Consider the following 18,434-nt stretch of genomic DNA (forward strand, 5'->3'; position numbering starts at 1 on the left):
GTCGCCTACATTGGGGGACATAAGAACCGTGGCTATATGCTGCTTGCCACTAGGAGGCCACTAGGCAAAAAAAAAAAAAAAAGTCAGCTCCTCCAAGCAGGGTATACCCGCCCACTGACTCTGAGCTAATCAGGTTTAGCTTAGTGTCAGTAGGAGGCAGACGCAGGTCTGGACTTCTCCAGACTTGGTCTTTTTCTTTTTTTCAATTTAGCTCCAGTTAGATTTTCTCCCTTTTTTATTTTCATAGGTTGGGAGGACAGGAGCATGGCGCTGCCTGGTCCCCCACTGCGAAGTGGGGGCATGGCACATAAGGTATGTTCCATTAACCCCCCTCGCTAACGGTCAGTTTCAGGTGGTCGATCCTGGGTCTGGGCCCTTCTCTGGCCCCTAGTCGCCCTGCCTTTTGTGGCCTGTCACCATACTGGCTGAAGTCACCTTGGGTGAGTATATCATCCCCAGTGGTAAGTATCACTCCCATCATCAAAGCTCCCCTCTCATCACAAGCACCCGAGAAAGGAGTGCTTGGCCTCTCCACTCAAAGGCCTCGCTCTTCCTCCAGCTCTCCTGCTGGCTGAGCTGGCCTCTCTCCCGCAGCCATTCCCAACCTCCTCCACAGGGTTCAGGGTCCACCTTGTCACACTCCAGGGATCATACGGTTTGCATCTACCTGGGTGTCCAAGCCTCTCTCAGCTTGGGCTTCCCAGCTTCGCCAGGGTTTACTTTCTGGGTCCTCGCCTGATGACCTAGCTGACCTGGCTCATCAAATCTCTAATGCCGGTGACTACCTTTGATCAGCAGCCCTGGAATCAGCCCGCTGTGCGGCCTTCACTTTTAGGAACCTGGTAGCCCTAGGTTGGGCCATGTGGCTCAAAGCATGGAACGCGGACGCCACTTCCAAACGCTCTCTTACGGAACTTCCTTTCTCAGCAGTCTGGGTATTTGGTAAGCGATTGGATAAAATAATTTCTGAGGCCACGGGTGGCAAAAGTTTTTTTGTTACCTCAAAACCATTCTAGGCGTACTGGTTCATGCCGTAAGGTCTCTTTGTTTCGTCCATTTCGGTTCGCCTTGACCCGAACAGACAAAGCCTCGGCTTCTCAGGACCGGAAGGCGCCTTCCCCTGGAGCCTGGTTGGGCTGTTTTACCTCTAAGCTCTGTTCCTGAAAGCCTTCCTCTGCTTGAAGGGGTGCCCTCATCCGGGGCTTCTCCTCGGGTGGGTGGTTGTCTGTCCCTTTTCCGGGACGTATGGGAGACACAAGTGTCAGATGCCTGGGTGAGGGATGTTGTTTCCAACGGTTACCGGATAGAATTTTGTTCTTTTCCCCGGTATCGTTTTTTCCAGTCCTGGCCTCCGATGTCCCCTGCTCTGAATGTGGCGTTTCAGTCCACCCTCTAAAACTTGCTTTCCCAAGGCGTGATTGTGCCAGTTCCTCCTCAGGAGCGTTTTTCTGGGTTCTTCTCCAATCTTTTTGTGGTCCCCAAAAAGGAAAGCACGGTTCGTCCCATACTGGATCTCAAACTACTCAATTGCTACCTGCGTCTGCGACATTTTCGCATGGAATCTCTGAGATCAGTAATCTCTTGCATGGATCCATGGACGAGTTCATGTCCTCTTGCCACAGCTCCTGGGGTCTTAACCAAGATCCTCGTGACAGTGATCGCCATCCTCGACTCTCAGGGAGTTTCTGTGCTTCCTTATCTGGACGACCTGATGGTCAAAGCTTCCTCCCTGTCGGAGAACCTGTAAAGTCTACACATCACTCTCCCAAACCCTGGAGCGGTTCGGCTGGATTGTCAACCGGGCCAAATCCAATCTCTACCCCTCCCAGTCCCTAATTTTCCTGAGACTCCACTTCGACACTGCGGAAGCCAGGATTCTGCTTCCTGAGGACAAGAGACGCGCGTTTAGTGAGGGAGTTCGTTTCCTCCGCCATGCGACTCCAGTCTCGATCAGAACCTGCATGATGGTCCTGGGCAGGATGGTAGCGTCCATGGAGGCAGTTTCCTTGGCCCAGTTCAGGTATTGTCCCCTGCAACTAGCCATCCTGTCCCAATGGGGCAAGTCTCCCCTTTCTCTTCATCGTCCCATCCGGCTGTCCCCTTGAGTTTGCCACTCCCTGCTCTGGTGGCTTTAGTCTCCTCTTCTCTGGGAGGGTCGTTCCTTCCTCCCCCTCCAGTGGCGGGTCTTGACTACCGATGCCAGTCTCCTTGGCTGGGGAGGAGTGTATCAGGACCAGACGGTCCAGGGCCGATGGTCCTCCCAGGAGTCTCATCTCCCAATCAATGTTCTGAAACTGAGGGCAATTTTCCTCAGGGAGTCTCTCATTCGGTCCTTTCCTGTTTGAATCCAGACGGACAACGTTACGGCCATGGCATACATAAATCACCAGGGGGGCACCCGCAGTGCCTTTGAGATGGCGGAAGTAGCCAGGATTCTTGCCTGGGCAGAGTGCCACGTTCCCTTAATTTCGTATTCCGCTGTCCGCATTCCTGGAGTGGACAATTGGGAGGTGGACTTTCTCTGTCGCATCACAGCAGACTCCGGGGAGTTGTTTGCAACTATATGCTCCCGCTGGGGGACTCCGGACGTGGACCTGTTTGCGTCCCGCCGGAACTGTCAGGTTCCCAACTGATCCTGGGACCCTCTGGCACTTGCCTTGGATGCGCTTGTGATCCCTTGGTCCGACTTTTCACTTCCGTATCTCTTCCCTCCGCTTCCTCTTCTTCCCAGGGTGATCCGGAAGCTCAAAGCAGAAAGTGTCTCCACGGTTCTCAGAGCCCCTGATTGGCCAAGGTGCGCATGGTACGCGGATGTCATCTACCCCCTCCCATGCGTCTTCCCGATCGGCATGATCTTCTCTCTCAGGGCCCCCTTTGCCACCCAAATTCACTTCCGCTGCTTTTCCGCTGCGGCGTGGTGGTTTTTACAAGGGGTGGCCCACGAGGCTCCTCCTTACAGGTCCCCCACTCCTCCTTGGGACTTAAATTTGGTGCTGTCCGCCTTGCAGGACTCTCCCTATGAACCTCTCTGTGAAGTCTCTCTTTGTTTCCTTTCTTGGAAGGTAGCCTTCCTCGTGGCCATTACCTCTATTCGGAGGGTCTCTGAGTTGATAGCCCTTTCCTGCCGTTCTCCCTTTCTCATCCTTTACTGGGATAAGTTGTGCTCTGTCTGGTTCCCTCCTTTCTGCCGAAGGTGAATTCATCCTTCCACCTGAATGAGGACATCATTCTCCCCTCCTTTTTGTCTCAACCCTTCCCATCCTTGGGAACGCTCTCTCCGTTAGTTGGACCTGGTTCGGGCCCTCAAGTCCTATTTGTCGGTCACTTCTTCTTTTCGGCGCTGTGACTCGCTGTTTGTGATTCCCGATGGTTGGTGTAGGGGGCTTCCTGCTTCTAAGGCGATCATCTCCAGGAGGATCCCGTTGGCCATTTCGAGGCGTATCACTGTAAAGGGAAGGTCCCGCCCTTTCGAATTACAGCTCACTTTACCCGCTCCGTTGGGGCCTCTTGGGTGGTCTGGAACAGGGCTTCTGCTATGCAGGTGTGCAAGGTGGCCACTTGATCATCTGTGCACATTTTTGCCAAGTTCTATCAGGTGCACACGTTTGCATCTGCCGATGCGAGTCTAGGTCACAAATAACAATGTCCCTCACTAAAGTATTAACAGAAGTGAGTTCTCCCCTATACAGTCCTCATACAATGTTTTCTCAGTTTAGGCCCTAAACTTTAGGGGAACAGCATTGGAGCGGGATTCATCTGTGATCCCACTCCATACTGGGTGGCCCAGGCTGATATTGATAGCTAGGGGCTGCTGCGAGTCTGTTATCCATTTAAAGTACTAATGCTTGATGAAGCTGATCGTGACTACCACAGGGTGATTATGTCAAATGATCAGGACCATATAAAGGCCAGAGGGTCCCTACCTGCCCTCGATTGTCTCTATTTTTTTGCTGGAGAAGCAGAGCACTGATAACACTGATCAATGCTATGCCTAGCACTGACCATCGTAAGCAATCTAAAGATTGCAGTTAAATAGTATAATATATAATTGTGAATAACCCCTCTTCTCCCAATAAAATGTAAATCACCCTCCCTTTCCCATTTTTTTTAAATGTAAACATAAAAAAATATAAATACTTGTGGTGTCAAGGTATGTGGTATTTCATAAAAAAAAATTTGATCCGTTGTTAAGGGGTTAAAGGTGGTGTTTCCTCAACAACTCCTATTTCTGGTCTACAGAAAAGGGATTAAATGTTCAATGCAAGGTGTCCAGTGATCATACATTCATCCCATATTCATAAGATAAGGGGTATGTGTTGTTGGGGGAACAACTCCTTTAAGTGTAATGGAGTATGTGGCAGATTAGCTTTCTGAAATTTGCTTAAATTTACATTGTCCATGTTGTTTGCTAATACAGTGCCACCTGTCATTTTTGGAGAATACATTCTGTATGTTTAAGACTATTAAAACCATTTGTATTGTATTCAGGATGTAGAAATTGATATTGAGCTTGCACCAGGGGACCAAAGCACCAACCCGAAAACTAAAGAGCAGTCAGAAAAAGACATTGGGAATCAGCTCCATATGTTAACCAACAGACATGACAAATTCCTGGACTCTCTGCGGGAAGTAAAGGTCAGCGCCTCTTATCTGCTATCATCGCGATGAGTTTGCGTGTTGATTTCTGTATAATAGGTTGCAAATGAGTATAACGTGGTCGAAGCCATCATGTCCCTCTCTGATTGTGTTCCCTGCAGACCGGGGCTCTCTTAATAGCCTTTGTCCAGCTGTGTCATATATCAACCCCCCTGGCTGAGAAGATTTGGATACAACTTTTCCCAAGATTGTGGAAAATACTTTCTGACCGGCAACAACATGTAAGTTTGCATTATATGGTTCTTTTAGTTAGTCCTGCCACTAGGGGGCAGAATAGTGCAACAAAACTAAAAGGCTCTTTTCTAAAAATTGTGCTAAAATACTGTTGCACCTCACAGTCTGAATGGAAGAAGTTGTGAAGTGGCACAATGTTGTATTTTTTTGGAATACAGTGACCTGGTACATGCACTTAATAACATAGCTATATTTATTTTAGGTCATAGAGAACTATATAGAAGTTACCTGGATGGATAGTGTGTTAGGGAGAGGACCAAAATTAAAGAATTTCTTTTTTTCTTTTTAAATTTCTGATTTGTTTTATTCTGATCTTGTGAGATTCCAGACAGTTTTGCAGCACTTTAGGAAATACTGTATTTCACATGTAATATTGACATGGTTTTAGAAATTGGGTTCTGGCTCTACACCGGGACTAAACAGGATCTTGCTGATCTTACCATAGAAATCTGTGTCAGTCATAGTTTGGTGCCTTCGAACCACAAGATAGTCTCAGTTTCACGGACTTCAAAATGTGGTCATACCTGGGGTATGTTCACAAGGACTTATTTTGCTGCCGATTTTACTACTGCTGATTTTCCTATCCATTAAAGTCAATGGGTAGGAAAATCTGCAGCTATGTACGTACCCATGCGGCTCGTTCACACGAGCGGATCTCCTTTCAGACTTGCAGCGTGCTTCTCGAGTTTGAAAGGTGGCGGGCTCTCCGCAGCCTGTCCGCTGCATATTCTCAGCAGCAGATTTACTCTGTTGGAAATCTGCCGCAGACCCTATTGACTTCAATGGGGTGTGTGGCAGATTTTCTGCAGTGGAGATTCAAACTCACAGCGGGAAACACGATGAGAGTTTGAAAGGAAATCTGCTCGTGTGAACGAACCCTTAGGCAGCCCAAGTGATTGTTCCCCAGTCAGCTGCTTCTCCTGATTCCCTTATACACATGCATGCTTGGATTAACTGTGCATGCATGTTTTTATTTATTTTTATTTTTTTTGCGAAAAAACAGCTGCTTCCAACTTCTCTGGTGGCTACTTATACCTCCCGAAAAATCTCTCCCATAAATCTGCACCCATACTTATTAGATGGTTGCCTGGTCCTGATGAAATTGGCAAGTTTGGCTTACACTTATGTAATGTATATGGCAAGCTTAGAGGCATGGCTTTATACACACACAGGTAAACCAACCAGATATCAACATGTGATCTAGTAAATGGGCTTTACACTTTTTTTTTTTTTTTTTTGTAATATACATTTTTTAACACTTCTTTAGTAACCTATTAGTTTTATACAGGACGAATTTTGTAAAAAATATCTACAGTGGTCCCTCAACTTACAATGGCCTCGGGTTACAATATTTTTGGTCTTTTCTGGATCATTGTAACTTAAAACCAGACTCACCCTACAATACTACAGACAGTACAAATCTGCGGAACATGTCAATGGCTGGAAGAACTGACCAATCGGGATGAGCATTCACTGGTAAAACACCTGTATTACTGAAGTGCATGCACTGACTGGTGTCTGGTAGCGCCTCCTACAGTACAGGAAGGTATTACATGTTCTGTACTACTTTTTACCTTTACCAGGGTTAGCTTCTCCTTTTAGAGGGCGGCTCCTTTTCAAATTTTTTAGGACGCTGTGTACTGTACAGGACCCTGAAGAAGCTCCTGTCCCCTACATAGACAGTGATTTGCGGCTCCAGCAGATCTTTCTTATTTTTATATGTAAGGATTTGCTTTATCTGTATTAGATACCTACTTATTTTTCTCCGGGTACTCCGGTGGAAAAAATTTTTTATTTTTATTTATTTATTTATTTTTTAATCAACTGGTGCCAGAAAGTTAAACAGACTTGTAAATTACTTCTATTTTAAAAAAAAATCTTAATCCTTCCAGTACTTATTAGCTGCTGAATACTACGGAGGAAATTCTTTTTTGAACCTTGAACACAGCGCTCTCTACTGAATCACAAGCACAGTGCTCTCTGCTGGCATCTCTGTCCACTTTAAGAACTGTCCAGAGTAGGAGAAAATCCCCATAGCAAACATATGCTGCTCTGGACAGTTCCTAAAATGGACAGAGATGTCAGCAGAGAGCACGGTGTTCCAAAAAGAAAAGAATTTCCTCTGTAGTATTCAACAGCTAATAAGTACTGGAAGGATTGAGATTTTTTAATAGAAGTCATTTACATATCTGTTTAACTTTCTGGCACCAGTTGATTTAAAAAATAAAACGTTTCCACTGGAGTACCCCTTCAATCCTCTTTTTTTTCCTGTTTTTGGTTGACATTTTTATGGCTTCAGAACCAATTACCAGGTTTCCATAGAGTTATGGTCTCAACATACAATGGTTTTAACATACAATGGTCGTCCCAGAACCAATTAGTATTGTAATTTGAGGGAACACTACAAGTTTTTTTCTAGGCCGTTGTTTCTCAACTAGTGTGCCTCCAGCTGTTGCAAAACTTCAACTCCCAGCATGCCCGGACAGCCTTTGGCTGTCCGGGCATGCTTGGAGTTGTAGTTTTGCAATAATTCTTTAGTTATTATAGTTCTTTAGTTATTATTGTTCTTCTGTTAATTGTTAGGATGCATTGTGATGATAGATGTAATGTGTTGTGTAACCACAGGTACAGCGATCTCTCGTTCTCCTGGCATCCCTCATATCAGTCACACTAGTTATGTACTGATACAGGTGCTCCAGAGATCCCAGTTCATTGAAGCCTGCAATCATTGCTATTTCTTTATTTGTTCCCAGGCGCTGGCTGGGGAAATTAGCCCGTTCCTGTGCAGCGGGAGCCACCAAGTGCAGAGAGATTGCCAGCCGAGCGCCTTGAACTGCTTCGTGGAGGCCATGTCTCAGTGCGTCCCTCCAATCCCCATCAGGCCTTGTGTACTCAAGTACCTGGGAAAGACGCACAATCTGTGGTTCCGCTCCACGCTCATGCTGGAGCATCAGGCGTTCGAGAAAGGCCTCAGCCTCCAGATTAAACCCAAGCAGACGACCGAATTTTACGAACAAGAAAGCATCACCCCACCTCAGCAAGTAAGCGGCAATTCCTTTCTGTCTCAGCACTTTTGAATAAGGTATTTTTTTTTATTATCGATTCTGGCCAGCCGACAGGAGGAAAGTAATATTCTTTTACTGTGCCGATAATGTTCCATGTTTTTTGGTTTTCGTGCCAAACGCACTATGAACACATCTCCAGCCATTATAACTTGATTTGATTTTTTTTTCCCCCTCCGTTATTTTGCTGCCCTTTCCTGTGGACAGAGATGTTCAAGTAATAGTCAGACAAAAAAAAAAAAAAAAAAATATATATATATATATATTACAAAAAAAATTATAACTGCTTTTAAGGACAATTAATAAAGAGCCACTAGATTTCAGGGCTGGTGCAGGAGGGAGCCTTGAAAATCTGCCGGCTTATCATGCAGAAATCAAAAGCAGCCCATTAAAAGCTGATAATAGCGCACAGTAAACACTGGCGTACACTGCAGGAGACATCTGCCAGCTAGTGGGGGACGAGCTGATGAGCCGCTCGTGCCCGCCCAAGGTCATAGCATGGGATGCAGGTCTTTTCTATGTCCGGCTCTTCTCTATCTGCTTGAGTTTCCCAACCAGGGTGTCTCCAGCTGTTGCAAAACTACAACTTCCAGCATGCCGGACAGCCTATGCATCTGTTGCTTCAAAGGCCTTAAAGGAGTTCTGTAGTGAAATGTAACTTATCCCCTATCCAAAGGATAGGGGATAAGTTATAGATCGCTGGAGGTCCGACCGCTGAGACTCCCCGCGATCTCCTGAACGGGGCCTCGGAAGTCTGATGAAAGGGGGTGTGCGGACCCCCTGCACAGATAACTTATCCCCTATCCATGCTATCTGTGCGGGGGTCAGCACAGCCCCTTCCAGCAGACTGCCGAGGCCCCGTTCAGGAGATTGCAGGGAGTCCCAGCGGTCAGACCCCCGTGATCTATAACTTATCCCTATCCATGCTATGTTTCACTGCACTACTTTAAAGCCGTGTTTTCCAACTAAGGTTGGTGATACCACACACACACAACCTAAGCATAGGTGTGGGTGTTTTTTTTGTAAATTCTGGATAACACTTGTAGATGACTCACCAGGCTCCCCTTATTAAGGCCTCATTCACACTTGATCAGTGTTTTTCAACCCTTTTTTTTTTAAAGGAGAAATGCAGGAGATTTGCCCAGGCTGCAAAAAGAAAAGAAAAAAACTTTTGCTCACCTTCCCACGTTCCCCCGTTGCGGAGATATCTGGCCCTGTTCCTCCGCAGCTGCAGGTCTTCTGGCTTCTTAGGCTCGGCACGTCACAGAGACGTCGGCGTTATCGCTGGCCGGTGATAGGCTGAGCGCACTGTCATGTAAGAAGCTCTGGCCGGCTCCTTTAAGCCAAGACCACGGTGGCTTAATAAAACAATGTCTATTTGGTAATGCTGGGACAGTTCTGGTTTGTAGGGAACACAGACATGAAAGCAGTGGTATGATTCGGAGTGCCCCTTTGCCATATCACCTATCGGTATTGCCTTTTTGAACAGTGGGTATAAGAAAGGTTAGCAGCTGCCTGTAGTTTAATGTTTGAGTTCTTTTTACCTGTAAATTTACCATGTTCTGACACTGTGCCAATCTCGATCTCTTTCAGGAGATTTTAGATTCCCTTGCGGAGTTATATTCCCTTCTCCAGGAAGAAGACATGTGGGCCGGTTTGTGGCAGAAGCGCTGCAAGTTCCCAGAGACTGCTACGGCCATTGCATATGAACAGCATGGCTTTTTTGAACAGGTACAATGTTTTACACAGGTCGTAAATGTCTGATGACCATCTTCCCACCCTCAGGACATCCTATTCCCTTATCTGTGAGAAAAGAAATGAACATTACAAATGAGCGATATTAAAGGGGTACTCCACCCCTAGACATCTTATCATCTTTCCAAAGATGTCTGATCGCAGGGGTCCTGCTGCTGGGGACCCCGACGATCTCTGCTGTGACAACCAAGACATCCGGGGCACGGAGCAACTTCGCTCCGTTCCAGATGACTGGCAGTGCAGGGCGGAGGCTCATGACGTCACGGCCACACCCCCAGCGGCGGGACCACCGCGATCAGACATCTTATCCCCTATCCTTTGGATAGGAGATAAGATTTCTAGGGGCGGAGTACTCCTTTAAACACCTCTGTGCGTCAGAACCTGTGCTCTCCCTGATCATTGATCTGAGTCTCTGATCATGCAAAAGTTGCTGTTAAAGGCGTACTCCGGTGAAAATCTTTTATTTTTTTATTTTTTATTAACTGGTGCCAGAAAGTTAAACAGATTTGTAAATTACTTCTATTAAAAAAATCTTAATCCTTCCTGTACTTATTAGCTGCTGAATACTACAGCGGAAATTATTTTATTTTTGAAACACAGAGCTGTCTGCTGACATCACGAGCACAGTGCTCTCTGCTGACATCTCTGTCCATTTTAGGAACTGTCCAGAACAGCATATGTTTGCTATGGGGATTTCCTTTTACGCTAGCACTTTTTAAAATGGACAGAGATGTCAGCAGAGAGCACTGTGCTCGTGATGTCAGCAGACAGCTCTGTGTTTTAAATGGAGAAGAATTTCCACTGTAGTATTCAGCAGCTAATAAGTACAGGAAGGATTAAGATTTTTAATAGAAGTCATTTACAAATCTGTTTAACTTTCTGGCACCAGTTGATTTAAAAAAAAAAAAAAAAAAGTTTTTCACCGGAGTACCCTTTTAACTGGTTTGACACAGAGCGGTTTTATACACCTCTAATATCATTGTCCATTGAGAAATTATGTATCTTTCTACTATATCACAAAAGCCAGTTTGACTGCCTTGATTTCTGCTGTCAGTGAATGGAAACAATCTCGAACTTATACATTAGCTCAAAACCTCTGATCTTGTTAAGCGGGCACACATGCACCCATGTCATTGGATCATAAGGGCCCATGCACACAACACAATTTCGGTTCTAGCAGCCTCTCATTGTCTTCAATGCTCCACTGTAAAAATTGAAATTACAGATTCCGTCGAAAGTATGAATTGGTTCGTTCTTTCATCGAAATATTGCTCAGAACCGCATTGCTGTCAATTGGGATGGCGCGTGTCCATGTAATCATAGCACCGATTAATTACGGCATCGCCTGGTGTGTGTGGAATTTTCACCTGGAAATTTCCATAGTGTGCATGGGCTCAGTGTTAACCTCTTAATATAAGCAAAAATAATTGTATTCAGTGTCAAGAAGCCAAAATCGTATATGTCCCTATTGGGATCTTATCCCATATATCAGTGACATGGAAAATTCATTTAACTGGATTTACCTTGTGTTGTATTAGAATTGTTGTAATCACAGATTTAACCCCTAGACCAGTGGTCTCTAACCTGCGGACCTTCAGATGTTGCAAAACCACAAATCCCAGCATGCCCGGACAGCCAACGGCTGTCCGGGCATGCTGGGAGTTGTAGTTTTGCAACATCTGGAGGTCCGCAGGTTGGAGACCACTGTCCTTGACGATGCATGCCGACTGAAACATAATGCACCAGGGTGTAAATGTATTCCCTGCTGGAGCATTAAAGGGGTACTCCACTGTTCAGTGTTTGGAACAAACTATTCCGAACACTGGAGCCGGCGCCGGGAGCTTGTGACGTCATCTTGCATTGAGGGGGCGGGACAGGGCGTCATGGGGGGGGGGGGGCTATGACGTCTCAAGCTCCCGGCTCCAGCGTTCGGAACTGTTTGTTCCAAACGCTGAGCAGCGGAGTACCCCTTTAAGTGACTATAAAGTGATCGCAGAAGCTGCTCTCGCTTCATAGGCGGTAAGTATCGTCTACTTTCAGTAGTTGGACACTCACCGCTAATGACGGGGAGCAGCGATTTTGCTGCTGCTCCTCATGAACCCTTTTGACTTCATGGTCAAGGCCAACTACGGTGGCTAAAGGTATAAATAAAACATACTGGTCAGCTCAGGAGGCTCATCGGAACCAAACCACGTGATCACAGGGATCCGATGAGCTAATACCAAGTACAATTGGTTGCACAAAATAAAAGCCCTAATGGGTCTGTAGAAAAAAATGATGGCTTTTAAAAGGTGAGAAGAAAAAAGAAAACTGGCTAAAGTAAATCTCCACCTGAGGGAAGTTGGATTTTTATCCTCTGTCTGTGCAGGGATTTTGTAGCTTTTTATCAGGAAAAAGTTCTATGTACTAATACAAATAGATCTGTAAAGAGATTAGCACAGAGTGTTTGGCCTACTAATAGTGTAATGGGAGGTTCTCAATAAAATAAAAAAAATCTATCATCAGAGACACTTTTAGCCCTTCTGTGAAGAGAAAAAAAAAAGGACCGATGGACGGCGCCTCGTGTATTACCCAGGGGTGAGAGGGTGGTAAGTGGGGGGGAACCCCGCGGAGCTTATAGATGGCTGCTCACCTTGTGATAGTATCAATAGCGCATGTAACCCACAAACACAGTTGGGGTGCTAGGGGTACGAGACGCTGCTGAGCCAAAGGGTTTCAGGAGTAGACAAAGTCATCCTGGAGTAGGAGGTAGAAGCAAGGCAGGAAAAGGACCCTTTAAATTGGCGCTGCTGACTCAGGTATGAAGGATAAGGCGAAGCCAGAGGTGATGCAAAAGTTCTCAGCAGGCCATTTTATTAATAGAAAATGAAAAACGGACAAATGACGCGTTTCGGGAGGACCATCCCTTCCTCATATCAAACCTGTTTGTACTGTTACCACCTCATCCTGATCGGAGGAAGGGATGGTCCTCCCGAAACGCGTCATCTGTCTGTTTTTTATTAATAAAATGTCCTGCTGAGGACTTTTGCATCACCTCTGGCTTCGCCTTAGTCAACAGCGCCAATTTAAAGGGTCCTTTTCCTGCCTTGCTTCTAATTTCTAGTCCTTGGGTCTCCTAAATATGAACGGATTGGATCACTTTTCTCTTAGTTTTTCCCCCAATGCCTCCATAGACTGAGGAAGCAGTGGTGTACTGGGAATAGCTTGTTTATAGATCTCGGTGTCCAGCGAGACTAAGTCCCTTTAAAGGGGTACTCCAGTGGAAAGCATTTTTTTATTTATTTTTTAATCAACTGGTGCCAGAAAGTTAAACAGATTTGTAAATTACTTCTATTAAAAAAAAAATCTCAATCCTTCCAGTACTTATTAGCATCTGTATACTACAGAGGAAATTCTTTTCCTTTTGGATTTCTTTTCTGTCACGACCACAGTGCTTTCTGCTGACTCCTCTGTCCATTTTAGGAACTGTCCAGAGCAGCATATGTTTGCTATGGGGATTTTCTCCTGCTCTGAACAGTTCCTGACATGGACAGAGGTGTCAGCAGAGAGCACTGTGGACAGACAGAAAAGAAATCCGAAAAGAAAATGATTTCCTCTGTAGTATACAGATGCTAATAGATACTGGAAGGATTACGATTTTTTAATAGAAGAAATTTACAAATGTGTTTAACTTTCTGGCACCAGTTCATTTAAAGAAAAAAAAAAAGAAAATGTTTTTCACCAGAGTACCCCTTTAATAACACAAAAGGTTTTTCCTATAAATCTGAAATACGTTTCTGAAAGTTCGAAGGCCTGATCCTCTGTTCTATTCTCCGTGTGAACATATTGATCGGTCTCGGGGTGCAGAATATGCACGTACAGATCCTGTAGATGAAAAGCTATTGATTCTTTTGTTCTTTTAGGCCCAAGAAACATATGAAAAAGCAATGGAAAAAGCCAAAAAAGAACATGAAAGAAGCAACGCATCTCCAGCTGTTTTTCCAGAATATCAATTGTGGGAGGATCATTGGATTCGGTAAGTGTGAATCTTCTCTATTCTTTCCAAAGTTCTATCTTTCTTTTTATATTATTATCAGTGCTTGGCATACGGTAGTCTTTTCGCACAGATGGATTGAAGGGGTTAAAGAGTTTCATGTGTGTGGGGACAGCAACTTATTTCCACTGAACTACAAATTTATGCACAGAATACACTTGTATCCATGCCATAGTCTGTGTTCAAATCAATTGTGTGCACAGGGCCTAAAGCGGGGGAGGAGCAGTGGGGTTAAAGGTGAATTCCAGCTATATCTAATGAAATGGAATATTTTGCTTCTCAAAACAATGTGAGTGGCATTCTTTAACCTCTTAAAGGGGTACTCCGCCCCTGGCATCTTTATCCCCTATCCAAAGGATAGGGGATAAGATGTTAGATCGCCGCGGTGCCGCTGCTGGGGACCCCGGGGATCGCCGCTGCGGCACCCCGCCATCATTACTGCGCAGAGTGAGTTCGCTCTGTGCGTAATGACGGGCGATACAGGGGCCGGAGCAGCGTGATTTCATGGCTCCGCCCCTCATGACATCACGGCCCGTCCCCTTAATGCAAGTCTATGGCAGGGGGCGTGACGAACGCCACGCCCCCTCCCATAGACTTGTATTGACGGGGGCGAGCCGTGACATCACGAGGGGCGGAGCCATGACGTATCGATGCTCCGGCCCCTGTATTGCCCATCATTACGTGCAGAGTGATCTCGCTCTGCACAGTCATGATAGCGGGGGGCTGCAGCAGCAGGACCGCGGCGATCTGACATCTTATCCCCTATCCTTTGGATAGGGGATAAGATGCCTAGGGGCGGAGTACCCCTTTAAGGTCGCAGGGATTTTTCATTTTTGCACTTTCATTTTTTCTTTTTCCCTCCTAGCCTTGTAATAGCCGTAACACTTTCAATTAATTTTCCACCTACAGACCCATATAAGGGCTTTTCTTTATGATGATTATTATTATTATTAATAATATTATAATAATTTTTTTTGCTTCACCAATTATTACCTCACTCTTACTAACAAATCTTCGGTGAAAAAAAAAATAAAAGAAACAATTTTGAGTACGAAATTGTAAAAAAATAAAAATAAAAACACCAAAAAAAAATAAAAGAAACTTTTCAGTAAAAATTACACCTTTATATTTTGTAGGTCCATATAACTACAATACCCTATTTATATAGGTTTTTATTTACTTTACTACTTAAATATAAATATATTTAATATAAATATATTAAATATAAAACATTTTATTTCTGGTACATGAAGTGACCAAAAATCGGCAATACTGATATCTTTATTTTTTAAATTTTTAATTTTTTTTTTTCGATTTACCCCATTGACCGTGCAATTTATTTAATGTTATATTTGAATAGTTTGGACATTTTGCCCAAAAGCAAGCAAGCTGGTCTTTCTTGTTACAGCACAGCTACATGGGCAATGCAGCCACTCAGTGGATATACTGTATGGCAGTGTTTCTCAAGCAGGGTGCCTCCAGCTGTTGCAAAACTACAGCTCTCAGCATGCCCAGACAGCCTTCAGATATTGCATGGTAGTGTTTCCCAACCAGGGCGCCTCCAGCTGTTGCAAAACTACAACCCCCAGCATGCCCGGACAGCCGAAGGGGGTTGTAGTTTTGCAACAGGTGGAGGCGGCCTGGTTGGGAAGCACTGGGTTAAGGCGTTGTTTGAATGTGGCCCTCTGTGTATTTGTTCAATAGTAGAGTTTGTGTTACCCGGAGGCTTCAGAAATGGGCACGTGGTAAGATGACCGTGCCGTCTCCTCATTCGTTCTGCCATTACCATTGTGCGCCTTGTCTCTCCCCTAGATGCTCTAAAGAACTGAATCAGTGGGAGGCATTGACGGACTACGGCCAATCAAAGGGCCACATCAATCCGTACCTCGTCCTCGAATGTTCCTGGCGGGTCTCTAATTGGACGGCCATGAAAGAAGCCCTCGTCCAGGTCTGAATCCGCTCCTTTCTCTCCCCATTCCGATAATGTGTTCCCTCATTCTTACTTACAATGTTTGCACAAAGTCAGCATTACAGCTCATTTCACTGAGGCAATAAAAGGCTCTTTAGGGAATCTGTTTGATTTAGAACACAGCTGTGGTTTCTGGCTAGTAAGGCATGTCACCAATAAATGTTTTTGTGGGTTTTTTTATTTTATTTTTTATTTATTTTTATTATATATATAAAATACAGCCATGTTTTTACATGTTGCTTCAGAGAACAATGATTAACTGTTTAGTTAGGGCCTGGGTTCGGTCTCGTGGTTGGGTTTTGTCATATTAAAGGCACAAACTTATTTTTTTAGTTACACCCCTAAGATATGAGATTTTACCAAAAAGCTTATAAATATACAGTGTAAAGTATTTTATTGAATTTTTTTCCCCATTTTAATAATGGTCAGCATATAGTAACAATGGCAACAAAATATAACAACTATAAACATTTAACAGACTTTTAGGTCCATAAATACATAAAATAATGTGTATATATATATATATATATACACAGTGGTCCCTCAACATATGATATTAATTGGTTCCAGGAGAACCATCATATGTTGAAACCATCATATGTCGAGTACATATGTCTATGTAAAAATGGTAATTGGTTCTGGGGCCTCGGAACCATTGTATGTTGAATACATATCTCTATGGGAAACTGCTAATTGGTTCTGGGATGACCATTGTATGTGGAGTGTATGGGGAGTGTTAAACAAACCAGGGTGCCTCCAGCTGTTGCACAACTACAACTCCCAGCATGCATGTACAGCCATTGACTGTCTGGGCATGCTGGGAGTTATAGTTTTGCCACAGCTGGAGGCACACTGATAGGGAAACATTGATGTATGGGGTGTATAGTGTGTATATGTATTGTATGTGATGTGTGACATCGCATGCAGTACTGTACAGTTCTTTAAATACCTTCAGGGGGGGACAGAATGTCCTCCATTACCATCCTGCCGACTACAGCTCTATAGGAAAGGAAGGGGAGGGCAGCCAGCAGCTCATTGGATGCCTGCAGCAAGATGCTGCAGGCTATTGGCTATGGCGGCACTGGGGCCGGGGCTTACACGGAGCTCACAGTGGAAGCCTGCGTGAGTTAGCAGGACAGCATGTGAGTAACAGGAGGCAGAACGGGGCACACGGGGCACATTATACAACTATCTGTCAGTTGCTGAAGTTGTCAGCATTGTGAGATAGCTGTTTGTATGATGGCCCCGACACACAGCAGCATCATATGTCGATGCTGCCCTCAACATACGATGGGCTCTGAGAGGCCATCATATGTTGAAATGATCATATGTCGGGGCCATCATAAGTCGGGGGGTCACTGTATATGTGTGTGTATATATATATGTGTGTGTGTGTGTGTGTGTGTGTGTGTGTGTGTGTGTGTATATATATATATATATGGTTACTCTGATGGAAAAATTTTTACTCGGTCGCACTTCATTGGGAGACAACTATACTGATGGGTATATGCTCTTGCAAAAAAAAGTCGGCTCCTCCCTGGCAGGATATACCCGCCCACTGGAAGTGAGGTAATCAGTTTTAGTCAGTAGGAGGCTTATTTTCTAGTAAGGGCTGTTTAGTGTAGGTTTTTATCTCCTTTTTTCCCCCTCTTTCTGGTGGGGGTTCAGGAGCATGGTGCTACCTGTTCCCCCATATGCGACAAAGGAGCACGGAACATAACAGTATGGGCCGTCAACCCCTTATCGCCAACTGCCTGCGGCTGGAGATTGTACCCTGTGTCCGGGTCCCCCACTGCCCCTGCTCGCCTCGCTAGGACAGCCTGGCATGATGCAGCATGGCCTAATGCTGGCAGAAGACATCAAGGGGTGAGTATATGGGGACAACTGAGATGAGTATGGCCACCCCAACCCCCCACGAACGAGCAGTAGTAGTATCCCCTGCTTCTCAAGGTGCTGTTTATGAGTTCTGGGAGTTGAGGGGTTAACCCTCGCCATTTTATTCATGCAGCTTCTACTGAATCTCAGGGCTTCAGCGGCAATGGTGGGGGATTATGAGGGAAACTACTCAAGTGTTTTTATTTCACTATCTGTGGCTCCGCGCTCTTAGCCGGAGCCGCCTGCATGTGGACAGGTCTGCTGCAGGCCGGCGGCTCTCCCCACGCTCCTAATATGCGCAGAGAGCCGCCATTGCATCATCTCGGCGCCTGGGTCTGCTGTGCGGACTCGGCAGGTGTGTGCATCATGGGTGTTCAGCCGGCGGGAGTTCAGGGAGTTATGGCGGCATGTAGGTATGCCCTTCTTCTCCCCCTGAAGTGGTGCGCGAACCGAAAGGTCTGGCTGCCGCTTCTCCAGTTTTGCGTGTTGCTTACCCACAGCCGTGTGCTTCTCTCAGCAGCGTCTAGCCCGCTCCTCCCTCGCTGCGGGGGGTTCGGCGGCGCTATGTAGGCAGAGCCGCTTAGTTATCCTCTCTTCCATCATGCTCTTCCAGCCGGCCCGCTCTTATCCCCTGGCTCTGAGCCGTGCGGCGGCTTGGCAGGCGTTTCTCTAGTGTGCTGTTCTGAGCCGTCGCCGCTCCAAGGAATGTGCTTATTTTAAGTGTCCCTACATCAGGGACATTCTGTGGGCATCCTATCCCATCTCACTTAGGGGACCACACGGGCAGTATCAGCGCAGGGTGCCTTGCCCCCACGCTTCCTTCCTGCCATTTAAAAAAATATCAATCTAC

General features: G+C 45.5%; 1 protein-coding gene across 3 annotated transcripts in view; it reads left to right on the plus strand.

Annotated features, from left to right (window-relative positions):
• The window catches only part of TRRAP (transformation/transcription domain associated protein), a 201,312-nt gene that overhangs the window by 113,969 nt on the left and 68,909 nt on the right, over positions 1–18,434 (plus strand). For all 3 annotated transcript variants that reach the window (XM_056537084.1, XM_056537086.1, XM_056537085.1), the window contains 6 exons: positions 4,489–4,635; positions 4,758–4,877; positions 7,644–7,931; positions 9,546–9,683; positions 13,610–13,722; positions 15,553–15,688. In XM_056537084.1, coding sequence (XP_056393059.1) covers positions 4,489–4,635; positions 4,758–4,877; positions 7,644–7,931; positions 9,546–9,683; positions 13,610–13,722; positions 15,553–15,688 — 942 coding nt within the window. The remainder of the gene's footprint in view (positions 1–4,488; positions 4,636–4,757; positions 4,878–7,643; positions 7,932–9,545; positions 9,684–13,609; positions 13,723–15,552; positions 15,689–18,434) is intronic.

The sequence above is a fragment of the Hyla sarda genome, chromosome 8 (genome assembly GCF_029499605.1).
Source record: "Hyla sarda isolate aHylSar1 chromosome 8, aHylSar1.hap1, whole genome shotgun sequence".
Taxonomy (NCBI): Eukaryota; Metazoa; Chordata; class Amphibia; order Anura; family Hylidae; genus Hyla; species Hyla sarda.